This window comes from Lingula anatina, chromosome 1 (assembly GCF_051362555.1).
Source record: "Lingula anatina isolate TDL-2025a chromosome 1, LinAna3.0, whole genome shotgun sequence".
In the NCBI taxonomy this organism is placed as follows: domain Eukaryota; kingdom Metazoa; phylum Brachiopoda; class Lingulata; order Lingulida; family Lingulidae; genus Lingula; species Lingula anatina.
The window spans coordinates 8,390,136-8,411,057 of record NC_141767.1 but is presented as its reverse complement, the minus strand read 5'-3'; the positions used below and the strand labels follow the sequence as shown (position 1 = coordinate 8,411,057).

Below are 20,922 nucleotides of genomic sequence, written 5' to 3'. Positions count from 1 at the left end.
CAAATTTGATTCTTTGTATATTTGGGGTTGATTTTCAAGATCAGGAACATGTAAATTTTATTGGGCAGTGTTATTTTAATATCCCTTCTTAATATATGCACTTAATTAAATCACATATTTGATAACAATGGGTTGATATAGAGATTAGAAGAAAAGGAATGCATGTTATCATGTAATGTATACATGTGTCAGTAATTTTTCACATTTACACTTGAAGTATCATCGCCATCAACGTATAAGTAGTTGATGCCAATGAGAGATATATGCCATGTGCTTGTGTTTTCCCTTGTACCTAATGTTGCACACGTGTTGCAGCCACCTCTCCACAAGTATCACAAATATCATTAGCCCAATCAGCTATAAACTGGTGAACACAAACCCCTTGCCCTTTCACTGCCCTGCCTGGAGACACCCATACAGCATATCTAACACATCTGGCATGTTAAAACAACACTTGCTGACGTGTGGTGTTGCCTGGTGGTATTATATCTATGGTGGGAGTGTTTTATTTTAGCTGATATCAAGACTTGCTGGCTCCAGAACTGCAGTGATTTTATCTTAACAATCTGGAAATATTGCAGGCCAACAAACCTTTTCTTGTAACTAAAGCCATTAATGTTTTATACCATATCTGTAATATACACCTTAATAAAAAGTTGTTTGTTGGGCATTTGTCTGTCATAACACAACATGCAGTCATTGAAGGTTTTGGACTGTGGTAACCTTGAGTCTGCATAGATACTGTTTATCTCACTGGTGATCCAGCACTGAGAGAGTGACGCAGAGAGCAGTGATAATGCTAGTTACCATATCAACAAACCAACTGTTAAACAAAGAAAAACAGACGTGTTTTAATCCCATGCCTAACACACAATAAACATTTGGGATGGAAAGGCCAGTGTTTTTAAGAATAGTAGGGAGGGAACGTCAACACATCGGTACCATCCTACAGTTGACGTGTGCATGCACAGCGGGAGATTGCATTAGTTGTGATTCAAACCAAATCACTGGCACATCCCAGTGCAATCCTTGGCAGCATGCCTGCAGCTGCATTGTGTTGAAGCTTTTCATAGTATGCCTTTTTTGGACATGAGACTGTACAGACTGACGTAAAAACTTCCACAGACAGGCACAGGGGTTATCTTTCAACAACATAGTCAGATAATAGACTAATATTGTTTTTTGGTTGACTGTCCAACCAGCTGCTTTTTAGAAATTTGGTTCATGGGGTGTGAGTATAAACATTTCCCAGACTATTAGCTGAATTAGAACATTGCATTCCTCATTTCATCAATATAGGTATTATAAGCAAACAGGTTGGTTAAAAATTCAGATTGATGAAATTCCACGAAGATTTTTTTTCTGTAAAATGCATCATTGGGGATTTTGGTTAAAATGAAATAAAAAATTGGATACAATATTATGTATATTACCAGTGAAAGCAAAGTGCATATATCTGTAAGTCTGAGACTAAAAACAATAAAACCAACAAACTTTATTATTAAATAAAGTTTGTACATAAAATTGTAGTACTTTTTGTCTGATTTTTATTCTTTACTTTTTTGCAAGCAAAGGATGCCATACATATTAAGAAATTACTTCATTATTCAAAGAATAAATAGACCAAAGACCTCGATTAACTCCCACTTGAAGTGAAGTGCATTCTCCTCTAAACATTTTCTTTTGAGTTAAGCAGTGAGTGTTTCCCTCCAGCTCCAAAATCAAAAGCAACTCATATATATTACAATTTGATACATTCAAGCTTTTTGATTTCCTGCTGTTCATGAAAATGTGGTCTTCTAGGATCTTGTAGGCTTGGCTTCTGTTCTGACAGGAAGAAAGGGAGAGCTAAATTTTGACAGTTAACAAAAATATGACAGGCTTTTTTATATTCCATTCTTAATTAAGTGAAACAACTCGGGTTCCATGCCTTTGCTGATAGTCCAGAGGAATGCACTATTTCTGAATCATTTTTCATGGTAGATTTTTCTAGCTCAGCTGTTTCTGTCTAGGGTTATATAACAGGAGGATAGAGCTTGGTACGTGGCTAAGCAAGGAAGACCACTGCCGAGATGCAGGTGGATCTGAAATGGATTATCTTCCAATTTGACACCATAGTGAAATGGAGATCATTTCTCAGAGGAGGACAATAAGTTATTACTTTTGTAGCTAGGGAGAAGATAATTTCATCAGTAGGATAGTTTACAACTGAACTGAAATTTAAAGACCATAGCAATCAGTTCAGTATTGACTTTATCTTCCCCTGTTGGCTATCCCACAGTGTGGACAGTGAGCCGTGCAGAGTAAGGTGCACCAAGGCACATCTGGTGAACAGCCTCTATCAGTGATCATGCCATTCTGTTCTGACTCTGAGGTAGGCAGTGATGCCTGCGTTCCCCCTAAGTCTGATCCTGAGCATCGCTGGGCACAGTTGTCAGTTTCTACTGGTCCCATAGGCATTGATATTCCTCAGTCAAAACGGAAGAAATGGTACCACCGTCGAGCAAGGTAAAAAAAAAGAGATTAGAAAGAAGTGGAATATGTATTGATAAGATGTCTGTGGATAATATGAACCACAACGTAAAGAAAAACTTAAAAGCATTCACATTGGTGATGAGGAATGTTGATCATTTTGTTTTCTTGAACTTGTAATAATTCATAAATTGAAATAAAGATGGCCAATGCTTCCTATAAACTATGAATATTAAAAAGATATTCTTAAAAGAAATCTTATTTGATAAGTAATGAGATGCAGTTGCTTGATTTTATTTTGATTTTGTTAAACTTTTGTTTATGATGACAAAATCTAAATAAAAATTAAGTAATTATATCTAGTTACTTTTTAATCCAGCAGTTAAGAGGTAATTGGTACAGGTTTTAACTACAGTTAAAATTTTATTGCATTTGGAACATTCAGTGCATATAGCATTCATCATAAGCACTTGCTCATGCTGAAGTTTACAGTGAAACATTATCATGTATCTCCTTAATAAGTTAATAGTTTAAGTAATTGACACTTAGAACACATCCTGCAGGATATGAGTAACCTAGCTGTTTATTTGATGTGTGCAGTTATTTGTCTATTTTTCTGGATACACTGAAGTGAAGAGTACTGAGGACATGAAACCATACTAGTACATATAAAAAATTAGTAAGGTCTATGGAATAATACCTTTTCTTCTTTTTTAAATAATTTTTGTCTAGGCAACAAACTTCTTGGTTATTAGAAAGCATTGATAGGCATATGTCTTAGAAGGAGAAGTTTGCATTGCTGCAAAGCAAAAAAAGTTTTACTAGCCTAAAATGCAAAAAGACTTAGTCTAGGCATGCTTTTTTTGCTTGGATAACTTTTTCTTATTAAATGCAGAACTTGTCACCATGTCGAAGATACTTACCTTGATTGATGTGTATTGATGTTGGCACCTTTTTAAATGCAGAACCTGGCGGAAAAATTTTAATACAAATAAATATTAAAGAAGAATATTATACAATGTTGCTGCAATATTGTTAGAATTCCACTGTAAGTACTGCATTTGTTTGTCAAAAAATTGTGTTGAAAGAAAGGCAAGGATGGTAGCATAAAACATTTATTGGGATTCGCTATGTATGTTGGGTCCTAGCTGTAATTCAAGTACTGGACCTGCAGGTAATTCTCTACTGACAACCATTACCTATAATGAGAAGGAAATATCTGAGATAAATTGTAGAAAATGAGTGTATTATCTACAACAGACTGCAACTACTACTGGCAGTTACTACGTCAGAGAACAGTTATTTACTCCTCCATCACCTGCTTGGCTGTGTGTGGAATATGTTTGAAGCACCTGTTGTAGATAGGTGTATGTAGATGTCTAGTTGATAGACCCACTAAACTGCATTGTGGCACATACAGTTTGGCTTTATTTCCAGGAAATATTGCATTTATTTGTGTATATACCTATACAAGTAATGGATGTAAAGAAAGTAGGGGATTGAATGTGAACTTGATACATAGACTTTTTTTACTGTACAAAAATAAGGATTTAACCCCTTTTATATTGTATGATAGGCATATTCCAAGTGCCATGTAATTATCATACGTGTACTAGATACATAGAGGGGAAAGGTTTACTAGAAAATGCACTAGACATGGGAACTGTCTAACATCAATCATCATTTCTTTCAGAGGAAGAGGAACAGATGAGGTACTTTTACCCAAGTGTGTGTGTGTGTGTGTGTGTGTTTTTTTTTAACTTCAAAGGGTAAAAACGGGATGCTTTAATTAAATTTCTTGAGATCTTATGGTTTCTGCCTGAAGTTATGAAGTTTTGATTGTTTTGACTATAGGTGGCAGCACATTCTCATGTTAATCATTTTCCTGCTAGTGTGTAGGAGCGATAACTCTTCATTGGTATTTTATTCCATATGTTGTTGTTTCAATCTCCTTTGTTTTCTAATACATTCTATTTTTTCACATCATTTGTATTTACCTCTTATGAACTGTATTGTTTGGCATCACACAAAATAAGTGTATCACTTATACTACATGCCAATTAGTAGATGTGACATCATTTCCATTAAAGCCCCATTGATTTCTAACTCAAAAACCATTTCATGATTATTTTACCCTCTTTTGTAAACTTTGGGATTCCCATCATGAATATAATCAATTGCTGAAGCATGTTCTGCAAGCACCCTCAAGCGAAATTGACCATTTATATATTTACACAATTCTAAATATGGGTGTTCTAGGCTGTGTAATGAAAATCCAGGGAAATATGTTTTACACTTTTTAAATGCTCATTTATACAGCCTGTTGACTAATTAATCACCATCAAGTCAAACTCCAATATGAAATATTGGGTGCATTGATACATTTGAAAACACACTAGTACTACTCATATACTACTTCACATTTACTGGCAGTCAAGACCCTTGTGAGAGTTTCAAGTTTTCTAGGAATACTTGAGTGATTGGAAGGGTGGCAATTTAACCTGCATCTGAAAGTGTAATACTATTTGATTGATCATTTATCGCTTCTTCAGAATGACTTGACTCCTGAGTGTTATGAATAGATAATAAGAGGATGTTACCGAGTCAAAGTACTTTTCCACTCCTGTCACTCAGTAACAGTATATAGACTTTAGGGAAAAATCAAAATACATTGTAGCACTTATGTGTATATATGCATATAATCTTTGATTAATTTTGAGATCAGTGTCAGGATTTGCAAAAGCTGAATCTCATTGTTGTGGCACAGTTTTACCCAATTAAATGTGGCTTGCTTCCTTTTGAAGTGCTGTTTGAAAATATATGTGCAAGTGAAGTACCCTGTTTTATTGATGTCCACCTGCTAGTTTGAGCTTGTTGGAAACCTTATAGTAGCCAGAGATCCCATATTGTCTGCCACTTTGATTCAGCTAATAGGAGATTTAATTACTGCAGAACTTTTTTTTCATCAGAAGAACAACATGATAGCTCTGAGAGTAATGTTGGAAGGAGATAATTCAAGCTTTAATATAAACAGAATTCATTATAGCCATCCATTCCCCATAGGTCACTGTTTTAGATATAGCAAAAAAAGAAAATACTAGAGTGTGTGAACTGCTTATTACCTCAAGTCATGAATTTAGAGTACATTGTTATTTTCAGTTTCAGTGCAGTGGACAACAAAGGAACTTATTGTGCACATTTTGGTGCATTTATTGCTGGGTGTTATTGAAATGCTTAGTTGTTTGAATTGGCTTGCCAACTTTAAAGCAGTCAGTCTATGAATATTTGCAGACTGTGGTAAGGAAGAGAAGGCCAGTGCCTTATGGATTGTCTAACACATCCTTTACATTAAACAGGCCAGATTAACATACTTTGGATTGGAGAACTGTAGGAATTTTATTATTATTATCATTATTACTGCAGTCAGTCAGCATGCAGGAGATGGGGACTTGAGTGTGGAGAGGCAGCAGCAGACTGTTGACACCATGTGATGTTAGATCAACAAAGGATTAACCTGACAGATTACTGGATAGATTACCACCCTCAGCCAGGTAGAAGTGCCATTGGTACCTGTAGTTTATCTTTTAAAGGCTCAAGTGACCACACGTTTGACCCATGTCTGGGGACTGTTTACTGACCAAGGGTGTAACTGTATGGGTTTCCTGAATACTTACTTAATACATTCTGTCATTGACTAGTATCATGAGTGCCTCTGCTGCAAAGAGACGCCATATTCAGGCTCATTCACGCTCACGCTCACAACCACTAGGGATACTCCATGCACGGGGAGATATAAAAAGACAGTACAGGTAGGGGTGATTTATATACTAATTGAAAGGTCAACAGGGCAAGCTGCTTTATCACTGACATTGTCATCCATATCATAGGTAGCAAGGACTGTGGAGTTAATAGGGAAATTGCATCTAGGTTGCAGTCTCCATACCTATAATCAGGACGTTTGCATGGAATAAAAAATACATGTATGTGATATTCTTTAAAATCTTACGTTTTGAGGATAATAAGATTTTATTGAAAACCTCATGAAAGTTGTTAATAGCTATTACATGTACTTCTGTTTCTAAAGATTACTAATAATTGAGAAAAAGGTTTGTGCTTAATTGTTATGGAAGTAGATGACTAAGCTTGCCTTGCCCTGGAATTGAATGCCAAGCAGATAGCTGACGTTGGTTCTTAATTTTGTTCTGCATGTCTATTTTTCATCCACATTAAGGCATAAATGAAAAGATAACATATAAGACACATCTGTAAAGAAACTAGTTCATTTACATAGCAAAAGGAGAGAGTAAAACAGTAATAGCATTTTTCATAGTGAAGAAGTTGCATCTTAAAGGTCGCTCAATTAGAAACTGCTGTATACCACATACTTTGTGATCTTAGGCACCCTATGACCAACTAATGTAATTTGACTTAAGATTAGTTCTGTTGAAAGTGCAGTAATTGGTACGAAGATTTTTAAATCGAAATTCCACATTTTTAAACAAAATTGTGATTAAGGTATGTATTTTTTTTTTTTTTTTTTGTTTATTTACATTCCTACATTTTCTTTGCTTGTGAGTGTACTATAAATGTTAATTATTTTTGTTATTTTATGGTGAAAAAAGTCCACTGTAGATCTGCACCTAATCTCAGTTAAAATCTTTCAGACAAAATTGCCTATGTGACCTAGACTCCAGTTCGTATCCTTATCTGGTTTTACTTGAGTGTAGAACAAAATTAAAATAACTGGTTACTAAAAAGTAAAGCTATTTTGAAATAAATTGATAGGCAATGCACACAGATGGTTGTCATTTGGTAATTATAATTTAATCTGGTGCTAATTAAAATGTTATATGCTCAGTCTCATTTGGAGCCCCCCCCCCAAAAAAAAAAACAAAAAAAAAGAAAAGAAAAAAAAAAAACATTCCCCATTTCTCTATATCACAGCTTTTTTTACAAGTACTCAAAAGGCATTGAGACATTTAAAAGTCCATTCCAAGTTTCCATTCACTAAAATCAGGATATTATCTGGTTTAAAGTTCTTTGAAAAAAAATGGTGCAGTAGCTGAGATTTTTGATGGGAAGTTTTTACAAAGCAGCACCAATTTAGATCACCTGTATAACTTTTATTGTGCCTCCACAATACAACTTGCATGTGATATATATGGTTACTTATTTCAAACCATTATTTAGATATAACAAAAATCTTTTTTAAAATATGGATATGTGAGTGTCACTTCTCACTCTTTAAAAGTGCATGATATCTGCTGAAAGATTAGTAACAGTAATTGAAAAGAGATTTTATAGATACTATATATGAAACACTCTCCTCTTGACATGTAATTAACTGAACTCAATCAAGTAAAGAGGTGCAAGAATAACCAACTAAAGACATGTAAGTCAGTGGAAGGTACTTAATTGATGTATTCAGCTTATACAATATGGCTAAATCAAAATATTTCCCCATTACTGGATATATTAAAGTTGTGGTAATTAGAAAGCTTACCATAGAATCAGGCAGTAACTGTAACCATAAACTTTTATTAACCTCTGCTAAGGAGTTTCTACACCCATTTGTTTGTTTATTTGTTTATTTCCAGTGTAACTCTAAAAGTTGTTGCTGAATTTTGATGAAATTTTTAGGATAAGTCAGAAATAAGCTACTTCAAAAGTGATAACCTTTTGTTGATGATCCCTTTATTAATGAATGGTCAGTAATTCCTTAATTTTCTAGAGGTATGCACTTTCTGAGTTCTTTTTTTCAGTAATGATATTAATATTGTCATAGCAAATTATTTTAGAGCTTTGATAATGTGTCCTCATCCCTGAGCTTTACATGAAATAGAGGTGATACTGGTAATTGTCTTGAATCCGTCTCATTGATAATCTCCTGTAATTTAGGTAAAGCTCCACAACCCTATTGTACCTTATCTATTACGTAGGCAAGTTATTTTAATCAGGTCTCATATCATATTTTAGTGAAAATGTATTGAATATTGTTTACATCCAGATGCATCCTGGACAAAGAAATATTGCAACCATAAATAAAATAAATAAATAGGTTTATTTTCTATGTTTGTATTTATATATGTATATAATTATGTATTATAAGATATTTTTTCTTTGTGGACATGAACACACATACACATATACACACATGCACAAACACATACATACATACATACATGTACACAGAAGTGAAGATTCTTTGAAAACTGCTCAAAAATCATGTCACTGAATACACTAGTTTTTTCTCCCATTCCTGATGGCATATAATCAATATGTGTTACATTTTACATACTATCATTTTTATTGACACCACAAGTGCACATTCATAGAATCCCACCATCTTTACAAAGGATGGTACCAGTTTCTCAGGCAGCATTCAGGACAGTGGACTAACTTGTTGGAGGGTCAAATATGGCTGACCCACTTGAATACTTCCCCAAAGGGAATCTATTCAGTGTCTATTAGCAGATTAGATGGCAAGCTTTTTATTTGACCCACGGACTAGTTAGTCCCCTGTTCTGAATGCAGCCTCAGTCAGGTGATATATTACAGAGGAAGGACTAGTTACAATTCAGAAAAGTTTGCTGGAACATCCATTACTTATAAGCCAGTTGCCTGTAAAACTGCAATGGTCAATTTGAATTTCATTATTTTTACCAGAAACATTAATCATAAAATAGTGCACTGAGTGTATAGGAACATAAGTTAGTGCACCCCCCTTACATTTCACAGGAATAAGGTTTGGGAGGTTTCAAATGGAAATACATTAATGTAGTCCTATAATGACTGCGGTATTATGGGTTTGTCATAATAAATATTACATACATGTTACTATTGTACCTCATGACGTTTGAGTATACTATTAAACATTAAATCCAGGAAATGTATGTAGTTAATACTGTGTGTTTCATTTCCGTTAGAAATTCCTAATTTACTAATAAATTAATAATTTGCACCTCATGACCTTTAATACAATCATTTTTTTTTTCAGGGATCAAACTTGTATACATTAAAATTTACATAAACTTAAAGTTGATATTTTGTTATGAATTTAAGAATGTCACAAAGATTCTCGTAATTACAATTTCTATTTTCTAATTGATTGGTTCCAAATATTTTAATTTCTGCACTAACTCTTAGTACACCCCTCCTTCAGAAACAATAAACCAAATAAAAATTATTAAATACAAAGCACACAAAAATTATTGTTCATTTTAGACTATCCTTAATTATATATTATGTTTTTTTCATAAATGATCTTTTAAGACAAAAGTTTCATTATGTGCCTTATCGCTTTGTAGTTGATACCCATATTGTCAGTTTGTCAATGAACATTGTTCTTTGCAATAATCCTAAAAGATTTGTGAATGTGTGCTAAAGTAGATATAGGAAAACCTAATCATTGAAACCATCATCATTTTGTGACATTAAAATTCTTTGACACTGAAATACAGGTTCATCTTATAAGATTATCTGTCACTGTCAGTGTTGCATTTTGATGTTTGTTCAAACATGTGAATCCTTCGACACAAAGATTCCTCATCAAAAACCTGTCAAATTTTCATATTAAAGTACTGAATTTTTCATCTTTTTTATTACTTCTTGGGAAGGTTATGGCAGACGTGACATTCTTATTTGAGAAATATCGATTCACTAGATGTCTTCTCTTAGCTCCCATGTATGATGCTCAAAAAATTCCTATGACTTTTTTCTGTGAAACCTTAGGTACATGTAGAAAAACAGTGAGGAGAGTTGAAAGCCTGATGCCTTGTATAGTTACAACTAGCTACCTAAGTCATTGCATACAATATTGGGAGAATATGTAAATTATGACAACATCACCAAAGGGAGCAAATTAGATCCCACAGTATGCTTTTTTTTTTCTCCTTGATATGCTGTAGTAAGCTGCACACATTATTATTATTATTATTATTATTATTATTATTATTATTATACTTTGGATATTCAGTTTCTGAAAAGACTTACTGCTTGTATGCTTTTGTTTTACTCTGCATTGAGGACAGGGTGTGCTGCATTATTTTTTTTTTTAATTTGCTGAAATTGGAATACATAAACTTCACTGTTTTTGTCTAAGAGAGCATTCCAACTATTTGCTTCATAGACTAATATGGCTAAAATCTTGCTGCATAATCCCTGCTGGGAATCTATTCAGTGTCTGTAACGGATTATGTGGTAAGCTTTGTAGTTGGTCGACAACTGTTTGTGAATGCTCTCTATGACCACAAATAGCTGGAAAAGATCATCTACAGACTAACTGGTCTGTGGATCAAATACAGCTGACCCCACTTATAAGCAAGGCCACTTATCCCCTAATGGTCTCCCCACCAACCACACGGCCTGCAAGGGCCTATCAAATAAATAGATTAATTCTCAGCTTTAATTGCCAGGCTCCTGCAGGGCTGACATGTGTGGTAGACGGGAAGACCATTAGGGGTTAAGGGACATGGTTTCCCAAGTGGGGTGGGCCCTATATGAGATTTTAAGAATGACTTGACATGCCTACATGAGCTATTGTCCTCATTGAGAATAAAAACCTTCATCATTTAGTATGAAGACCAAAAAATGAGATAAGTAGCTTTTATATTCTTTGTGAGTCTTTGTAGACTAAGATTATGCCAAAAATCTTGACTTTTTGTGAAACAGACTCCAATGGGACTAGATTTTATCTCCATTTTTAGATGATTATAGTCACATGGGCTGCTGCTGTAGTGCATACAGTAATGATATACTTACAAAGATATTAAAATTGATATGGGCAATTATACAGCTCTTCTTTACATTACTTACATTGTTTTGAAGTTAAAGTATAGAAACAAAGTCAGTTTTTGCAATGAGTTTAGTTCAGGACTGTTTTTGACTAGATGTGTGACTACAATGCATCATCATTTAGACTAATTCCGCAATGTGCAATAGAGTCTATTTCATCAAGTTGTCTGATTAATTACTTTCATAAAACAGTCTTAGCATTAATGCAGTCTCTCATTAATAAACAGAAGTACACTTCTTGTGCAGACCAATGGTACCGACTGTGGAAAATAAAAGAGTGAAGTTCCTGCAGATATATACATCTGAGGGTAATGGTACTTTATTTTATGGGAGGTGTGGTGTGGTCAGTAGCATTTGTTTGGGGAAATCAAAGCTCACAGAAAAATCGAGCCACATTTTCCTTGTGCTTGCATTATATTTGCACATCATGTAGCCCAGTGGGAAATACTGATCTTGCTGTTCATCAATATTTATGTATAGGTCACACATGGGATGAAGGATCCCAAGGTTGTTTATGATACCCAAAGAAACATATTTGTAAATAACTGTCTAACTGTTCTGATTTTTGCTGTAAATAATAGTCCTTTTAAGTTTTAAGTACGTTTACTAAAAATCTGTGTTGAAAATTCTGGTACATTGAATTCTTGTAGGTAAATGATCAAACTATGGTATCTGGGATGGGTTGTTGTTGATGGAGTAGTTTTAGGATGCCTTCTACTTGGCCAACCCCTTAATTTCTCTTTGGGATCAGAAAGGGGGACTCATCCTTAAAACAATTGTAAATAACATCTTATCTTCTACATTTGAGGTGATATGCGTATGTCTATCAGAAACATTAAAATTCCACACCTATAATGAATTTTGATTAAATTGCTTTAAAATGTGTCTTGGATTTAAATGAAAAACAGCATAACAAGTTTTTGTCTCCTTTAATTCTACACTGAAAGGGATCCTGTCTATGCTATTTAAGTGGTATAAGTTAAATTTGAGGTCCACCACACACCAGCTGGGAACATGTGGTAGATAAAGTCCAATACTTGCTGGAACACTCAGTTAAAAAATCTGCTTACAATTTTCCATCTCCACAAACAACTTGAAACATTTCCCGGGGTAGAGATTTGTTTATTATAATCTTCTTTCCTATGGTTTTTTGACGTACAGATGTCTCAGTATCCTACCTGTGGTATCTAAGCAGTGTGAGAGTAATGGAGGTTGTCACACACTTTCCTCAGATAAAGGGGAACAGTGTGGTTCTATGGAGGAAACGCTGAGGTCAGCGGGGCCAGCCATTGACGTAGATGCAGTCACATGTGATATAAGGACTCATAGGAAGTCCATTTTCTACTGAGAATTCACTTAAAGACATGGAACAAAGTGCCAAAAGAGATCACATTTTAACAGTAGCCTAAGGGATTCTAGTATCCAGGACTGATTGTTATATTTTGATTCATAAAAAATTTGGAACCCAACACCCAATCTGGCTAGCTTTACATTGAAGAAGTTCCGGAGACATATGAAGGGGATACCACCTCCAGCATTAACATTATTCAGGTATTAAGCTAATCTTTTATTATGAAATTAGAGTCATTAGAATGTTTCTGTGAAATATTTTAGTTAAACTTTCCATTGGGAACTTAAATAAACATGTACATTTCTCTCTTCATAGCCTATGCTACAATACATTACCCAAGTCTGTTTTTTCTTGTTCTAGCTGATGAAAGATATTTATGTGAATTTCAAATGTTAATTTATTAAAGCCTTTTGTCCCAGTCTACATGTCAGAGCTTCCATTTGAATATATCATTCTTATGTGTACAAATGTCATGTTGTATGTTCCAAATTATTCACATTTGTCACCCATATGCCTGTCTATTTCTTTGACTTTCAAGCTTATAATGTAATTTCCCTAAAAGATCTCATGAATAGAAACCAGACACTTGAAATTGATATTTGTGTGGGTGTTGTATACTGGTGAAAAACAAAAGTTACAATCTGGACACATAAGAATACACATATGCACGGTATATATATGTATGTATATATTCTTAAGGCTCTTAAAGAAAGCTTCAATAAATAAAACCAAAACAATAAGTTTAATAACATTCACAACAATTAAATGGGAATCTAAAAGTTAGAGGAGTTGAGCAAACCAAATAACTAGGGTCAAGAGATCAAGTTGAACCATTAGTTGCTGACGTATGCTGCATTGTAATCCAATCCTTTTTTCAATCACAGCTGGCATGGGCTACTGTACTTTCTTACATTTGATCAGCCAAGATCTGGTATGGTTTAATTATCACAGTAAAAGACTGCAGACTGAAGACATGATTTCTCAGACTTGAGTCATATTTCTGATTTTGATGAATTTTATTTGAAAATTCCCAAACATTTTGACTTATTGAATACTACTAAGTTAAAAATATTAGGTGTGAGGGACTAAAATATTGAGGATTTTTAAAGCCAAATTGAAAATTGTACACTTGACTAAGAAGAAATCTTATCACTAAAGCTGCATTTCATATTAAAAAAAAGAAAAAACTTTCCCTGTTATTAGTTATAACGTAATGTTCAATTTCCTTAAATGTTAATTACAATGACACCTTCAAGTAAAAATGTCAAACAACTGTGGTGAGTGCTGACATCTAGAGGAAGGTGCAGATGTCTGGTCATGATATGACACTTCATTTGAAATCAACAATTACTAGACAGGAAATTAATCAGCAATGAAATTGTCTGTTTATGTCAGATGTACAAGGTAAACTTGCTGAAATACCAGAAAATGTTTGGAAAGTAATTTATTACTTTAACATTACAGATTAAAATAATATTGTATGTACTGTTGATTATTAATTTTTATATTTATCTACTTACTACTTAAAATTTTTTTTTTACTCTGCTCATTTGTGTTTGTGCATTTGTTAGTTTGTTTATGGTAACTTTTTGTCCACAAGTTTGGAGATTTTTATTTCAATTTTTATTTATTTATTTATTATTATTGTTATTTATTTATTTATTTATTTTTTGTAGATAGATGATAGACCCAGAATAAGTATCCTGTTAATTGTTTATATGTAAGAAAATTCCTGAAGGTTTGAAATTATCATTGTCAGTGATATACCATGTAGGCTACTTGAGTGGTTAATAACCACATAGAACTCTGGTTAGAAATCCTTAGCTATGTAATTTAAGGCACTGAAGGAATGTTTACAGACATGAGTTAAAACACAGACAGTTACTATCATACTATGCTGAAAAAGTATTTCAGTGTCCATATCTAAGCACTGGAGACCATAAAAAAAGATTATTTTAAAAATATTTGTTAGATCTATGTATAGGCAATAGCATGAGTGTATGGGGGATTCTCCATCCATGCCCCCCACCCCCCACCAAATATTCCCAGTTCCCTCATTTCATGATTGTATTATTGAAATATTATATATCTCTCAAGCCCATGCTCTATTGAGCAATTTTATTTATTAATCTATTTATTATTTTGTTTTATATTATTATTATTTTATTTATTTATTTATTTATTTATTTATTTATTTTTAATGTAGCAGTATGTCAGGGTGAAATGGGTGTTTGTGAGAGAGAATGCAGAGTCAAGATGTTTGTTTTATTGTTTGTGTATAATTGAGCTTTTATGAATTAGTTTTTACTGAAAGCAGTCAATCATAGTGGGTTTGATAATCCAACACTGGCAAGTGTCCTTAAAACTAGGCTGGTTGGTTTCCACCTGCCAGTGCCCTTCCTGAAGGCTATTAAGTTCAAATGTTGTAATCTGTTCTGTTAATTTTTTATGATCCTGGCTGCTGCAATGGAAGTCACATATATCTTTATGCCCTTGTCAAATTTATCCACACCAAGTACCTTGGTTGTCAAAATGTGCTGGTTTACCTGTATTGACCTACATATACCCCCAGGGGCAAGTAAATAAAACTGACTAAATATTTTTTTACACTAATAAAGATGCTTTTGTCAACAGCCCCTTAGGGATGACTTAAAGAAGGACATATTACAACTATATATACTGAAGTGACAGTAGTAAATGTAACGAGACTGATATTTGAACATTTTATGTTATTTGACATGTCCACATTATTTCATGCCAGGGAACTGGTTAATAAATGTTGTATGTTTAAGATAGGAGTCCATGCAGGAGAAGTGGCAATGAATAAGGGCATGTCAACATTGAAATCTGTATTTTAGCATACTGATCATACAGTTTGATGTTTGGGGAAGTTCAGCTTATTTATCTGATTTACGTAGTTTGAGCTCACTCTCTGGCAGAGCTGAGGGCAAGTGAACAAAATGTTTTCGCCAAGAAATCGGAGACGATTGTGGTAATCTGATTTAAGATTATGCTCATTTACCAATTGTTGTTGTTGTTACCAATGTGGTTATATAACATCTCTTGTGGATTAGGTTGATATTGTGCACCCTTGCATTTAAGTTTGTCTAATTGTCATAGCATAAATTTTTGTATTCTTTAGATATGTTGCTATTGTTATTTTCCTACCTTCTCAAACTTTTCTTAAATGCACTTAGACTAACAGTTCTTTATTGATTAAATCTGATGTAAGTTTTAAATACTGGGATACAGTACTGTACACACAGTACATTTCCATGGGTTGTCTAGTTATATGCTCTTGGTATCATTTTAGTTCTTACCTGTGATTTATTGCCATGATCAGGGCATACATTAACATGTTAAAAAGTAGGGCAATTCACCTGAGAAAGAAGTGGTTGATTGGAGTGTTTATATTTTTTTACCATGCAGTAGGGATTGGTTTCACATATAGCCTTCATTAGCCACTTAATTCTCACTTTTAGGTCCATTCACAAGATCTCCTTTTCAAGTGATTTTTCACAAAATTTTAGCAACTTACACAGCAAAGGTAATAACTTATTAATTTAGCTAGTGATTGTTATAATTTTATTAATTTGGTAGCAGGGTATTTTGGTTTAACTTGCGTAACTTGCGTTTCACAGAAGTGTTTTTGAATATTACAGAACTATTTAATATTTGTAGTTCTAAGTGTATTACTTTTTTTTTTTTTTGGATATGTACGTGTTCCTGTGTTTGTGTTCACCTGACATTTGTCTGTACCTGTTTACAGGTAAATCTGATCAGACCCAGTTTCTAGAAGGGCATACCTGAAGTTATGCACTCGAGTACGTAAATCCAATCGGTGGGAGACCAATTGGTATGATATGTTCTCTTGTTGCGACATTTACACCAAAGCGTGATTCAAGGATGATTTTCATTTACTTAATATTTCGCTGACGTAGTAGACGTGCCCTTCAGTTATTCTGTTTTTTATGTTGTGTTTTAGCTGAAAAACGGCACTTTTCTTTTGTGTTATCCTAGATGAATGTGTTTGCTGACAATCCGTCTGGCAGGCAATGTTTTACATGCCTTAGAGCTGTAATTAGAGACAGAAACCTTTCTTGTATGCATCTGTGGATGTTTTGCAAAGAGCTATTAGTCAAACCAGTGCTATTATTCAATGTTCATGTTGTATAGGAACCACCTCAACTGCTAGGAGTGGGGTTGCTACTTGCTGAATGTCATTATCAGTAGCCCTTGAATATCAGTTGATACTCTGTTGAAGCAAACCTCAAAGAAGACCAGGTGGAAGTATAAAACATCCTTGCCCTTTCTGATGATGTTGCCAGCGTGTTCCAACAGTTTCATGTGAACTAATAAGTTGGAATCGGTGGTTGATATATATTGAGAAGAAAGAAAAGGAAAATTCACTGACATAAACTTTTATCATATATAATGCCGAAGTTTCATATAAGAATAAGAACTAACCCTAGAGGAGGGGTTGTACCTTCGCCAGGGAAATCAGCACCACTACCTATTCCAGGAACAGTGAAAAAATCCAATTTCCAGGAGAGTAATGTACGTGAACCGGGTTACAGTCGTGGAAAAGTCTGTGTAAGGCAAGGGAGGCAGCATCCAAAGTCAGTAGATATACATATAATTCCTGCTCGGAACAGGTAAATAAATCTTGTCAGTAAGGATGTATCCCCAGGAGATGATTAGTTATTGATATTGTGTTCTTCCAGGTGTCTGATTTTATTGACTAAAGCCCAGTGCTCTTTAATAACCATGCTTTTCAGCAATACTCTATGCAATTACCACATATTGGATTTTAGAGGTACATGTACTATTCGATCCTTGTGTTTTTACAATTTTCTTTACATTTTGCTGAACTTCCATGGATAATTTCATTTTTCTAAAATGTATACAAAGTATTGTGAATGGAGATTACTTGGAAATAACCCGACTTTCCTAAATAACACTTGTGGTTTCTGCAAATATATGTGGTAAAGATTAGGTTAGATTAGGTTGGATTTTGCTCTTAAAACCAGACAACTCGGTGAACAACAGTTATTTATATGTTTAAAATAAAAGTGCTGAATTGTGACAAAGGCTACCGGTTGTTGCCAGTGGTAAGAATCGTTTCTGCTGTTTGATGAATATGGTCAACAATTTAGTTCGGACTTTCACAGCAAAGAACTGTAATTGTTTTTCAGACAAAACTAAAAACTGGTCTGTTTTGTGTACATGGCTTTAGCTTGTTTTCAAGCACATTGTCTCAGGGGGCTAAGGAACCACATGCTACCGGGCATACCAGTTCACGAGATGACAAAAGGAACAAATTTCTTCAGTCGGTTGTTAATTCCAGTTATTTAGAAAGACATACATTCACACTGTATAAGTATAATGTACATTTGTGCACATACTCAAGGGAATCATAACACAGAAAGAAAGCATTATACATTTTAGTATCCTATTCATAAAGCTGCCTTATTGATTGGAAAAAACGCTTAAAAAATGAAAAGTCATGAAGTCACCTGCTGGTTTACTACTGATTACAGATGATGTATGAGCCAATTAAACTCAGTGTTATCTGCTAAAGAAAAAGAAAAAATGATTTTTGAATACCTAATTGTATTGATTCATGGATTAAAACAGCACAAACTTATTTGGCAGCTGGCTCTTGACGTCAGCTGGCTGTTGTACAGAAGTCCATGAATTCTCATATTTCACAAATTGCGTTGAGTTTCTTCTGCTACATGTACTAGTACATGTGCTTCGAATTCCCATGGTATTTTACTGTTCTAGTAGCATCATTGGGAATTTTTTTAAAAATGATAATAAATGATTGCAGACTGATACCCACACTTATAATATAAGATTTGATATTGAAGCCCATGGCAATATATTTCTACCAAAAGGGAAAGGGAACAGTAACACTGTAATTACCCAGTATAAGGTTGTATCATAAATGAGTCAGGTCCTTAATTTTAGCGTACGTAAGTAATCTACAAGAAGATGCGCTACTGTACATTAGGTTATTACATTTCAATTTCCTTTACTTGAATGTACATGTATTGTCATGTTTATTTGCAGACAGTTATTGATAGGTGGCAGAATAAGCACCCTTATAATAGGCAATATATAACATTTTGTATCATTATTACCCCCATTGAGATGGAGTGCTCCCTGGTTATAATTTTAACACAATTACGTACCATGATAAGTTTTTCCAAAAAAGTGATTTTATTATATTTTATTTATCCAGATGAGGTGGCAAGACAATTTAGTATTTACTGGTAAAGTAATGAAACAGATAAATATTTGAAAGTGTAAAAATTGAATTTTCAAGAATAGCTGAAAGAAAAAAGTATTTCAATTTTTTTCATAATTGTGATAATGTCAGAACCTCATGTAACACAACATTACAAGATTCTTGAACAGTTTTAGAATGGGCATTTGTAATTTACCAAAATAAGAAAGAAAAAAATAAAACTGTTCATGTACTAAGGAACCACCTCTTATTCATCTCTCACTAATGCTTAAAATTTCCACCTCTGTTGTAAAATTTAACCAACATTTTAAAGGTTTGTTTAATTAGCCATGTCTTGACGTCAACAGGTAGGACATTGGGATTGGTAGCTGATAATTAACCCCAATCTCTATAGCATTTTGGGCTGCAGTTTTTACCTAGCCACAGTTCTGTAGTTAAAACTATTCAGTGTGATTGTATCTTTAATTCCAGAGCAACTGTATTTCTAATAAACCCACCTCAGAACTTTGTTCTATATTACTGTGTTCCTGACTAGATGTTTGCATTTGAAATTAACACATTCAAACACAGCAGCTAGATAACTAGCCTAATTTCCTTGGTATTATGGCCTGCAAATTTATGCAGTGTATGTGACTGAAAAGTTCTTATGAACTTTAATAGTTGAGGTAAATCCTATTGGAGGAACATACTCTGAGTACCGACCAACAGGGAGAAAAAAGCATGTACTAGTACACTATTGATACTGTATTGGATCCTACTTAACACATGTATTTATCTTCCTGTATTTTATTTGCAGCTTTGATGTTGAAAATGGTGCTTCCCCCAACCGTAGCCCCCTGGATGCAGCCAGCCCATCCTCCGGACTGGTACTTCAAAACCTTCCTCAACAGCGCAGAGAGTCCTTTCTCTACAGATCTGACAGCGATTTTGATCTCTCGCCCAAGTCTCTGTCTCGAAATTCTTCCCTTACAAGTGAACTGTAAGTACATGTTTGTTTTCCATGTATGTTTATTCTCAAATTGTGACTGGCTCACCATTTTGCTCTGACATCCAGTACCAACCTGTTAATGTTTCTTTTTATGTAAAGCAAGACAAAAAATAGTTTACAGAATCATAGACATAAAACAATAATCTACAACTGTCAAAAGAGAGGTGGGTGATCTTGTTATTTACAAATGCAAAGGAGGTCAATGAAAAATGCATTGATTTTTAATGCATGATTTGATAGCCATGTGGCTTACATGATGAAACTGATCTTGTTCATACAGATGCTTACAGGTTGGTTACTTCATGCAGGTAATTGGCATAGTTGTTACATTTATCTCGCTGTCACAATTTGGGAATACAGAAATGTGCTGTCTCACCTAACACATTTGGCCTGTAAAGGATATTTGAAGTCCCGAGAGGCTTTGTCTTTCGCCATAGTCATATATCTTAATTATACAATTGTGTGTATACGTGCATGTGTGTGTGTGTGACTTTTACTTTTTTGATATGTTATTATTTATCAGATTATCTTAGATTTTCACCTGTATTACATGTAGATGTTTCTATACAATGGTTGTGATTAAATAATAACATTAAGAGTAAACTCGATCATAATCAGCAACATCATGATTATGCATCTTATTCATTGTCTGTTAGACATTACACACAAATAGATGTAAAAAGCCTCCTGCTGCCCAGTTTTGTGTATAGACACCTGTCGAAAGTCATGCTATATCTTAATGTTTGTACTCTACTGATATGCAGAGATTGCTTTTTGGTACCACTTCTCTTATTGCCAATCAGTTCAGTGAACACTGCAGTTGATAAAGCCAAATTTTGTCAAAGACTGGTCTTTGTGGTAAGGTAGAGTGTTTTTCAAGACACAAGAAGAAAAGTGCTACATATGTAGCAATTGGGTAGAGATTTTTAAAAAAAGCTGGTATGACATATTTGGTGAATGCTTTTTTCCTAATAGTCAATGTTAACTTCATCTGGGTCATTCATTCAAAGCACTATTTCAAAACTTGTGTTGGGAATTTTTTTTCAAAATATTGATAGGTATGAA

At 34.1% G+C, this 20,922-nt stretch overlaps 1 protein-coding gene and 1 long non-coding RNA gene across 11 annotated transcripts in view; one reads left to right on the top strand and one right to left on the bottom strand.

The window, feature by feature from the left end:
* LOC106181325 (3',5'-cyclic-AMP phosphodiesterase 4C) overlaps window positions 1-20,922 on the top strand; it is a 116,193-nt gene that overhangs the window by 63,867 nt on the left and 31,404 nt on the right. For 4 of the 10 annotated variants that reach the window (XM_013565667.2, XM_013565669.2, XM_013565675.2 and 1 more), the window contains one exon: window positions 19,666-19,848. In XM_013565667.2, coding sequence (XP_013421121.2) covers window positions 19,666-19,848 — 183 coding nt within the window. Of the gene's footprint in view, window positions 1-1,713; window positions 2,509-4,164; window positions 4,185-6,134; window positions 6,282-12,568; window positions 12,817-15,475; window positions 15,609-16,631; window positions 17,272-19,665; window positions 19,849-20,922 lie in introns of those variants that run through there. The other 6 variants (XM_013565672.2, XM_013565681.3, XM_013565674.2 and 3 more) reach the window with 6 other exon arrangements.
* Window positions 1,531-6,254, bottom strand: LOC147763954 (uncharacterized). Its single transcript, XR_015331737.1, has 2 exons — window positions 6,147-6,254; window positions 1,531-3,440 (listed from the first exon to the last, which is right to left on the bottom strand). It is a non-coding gene; the product is annotated as an uncharacterized LOC147763954 (long non-coding RNA).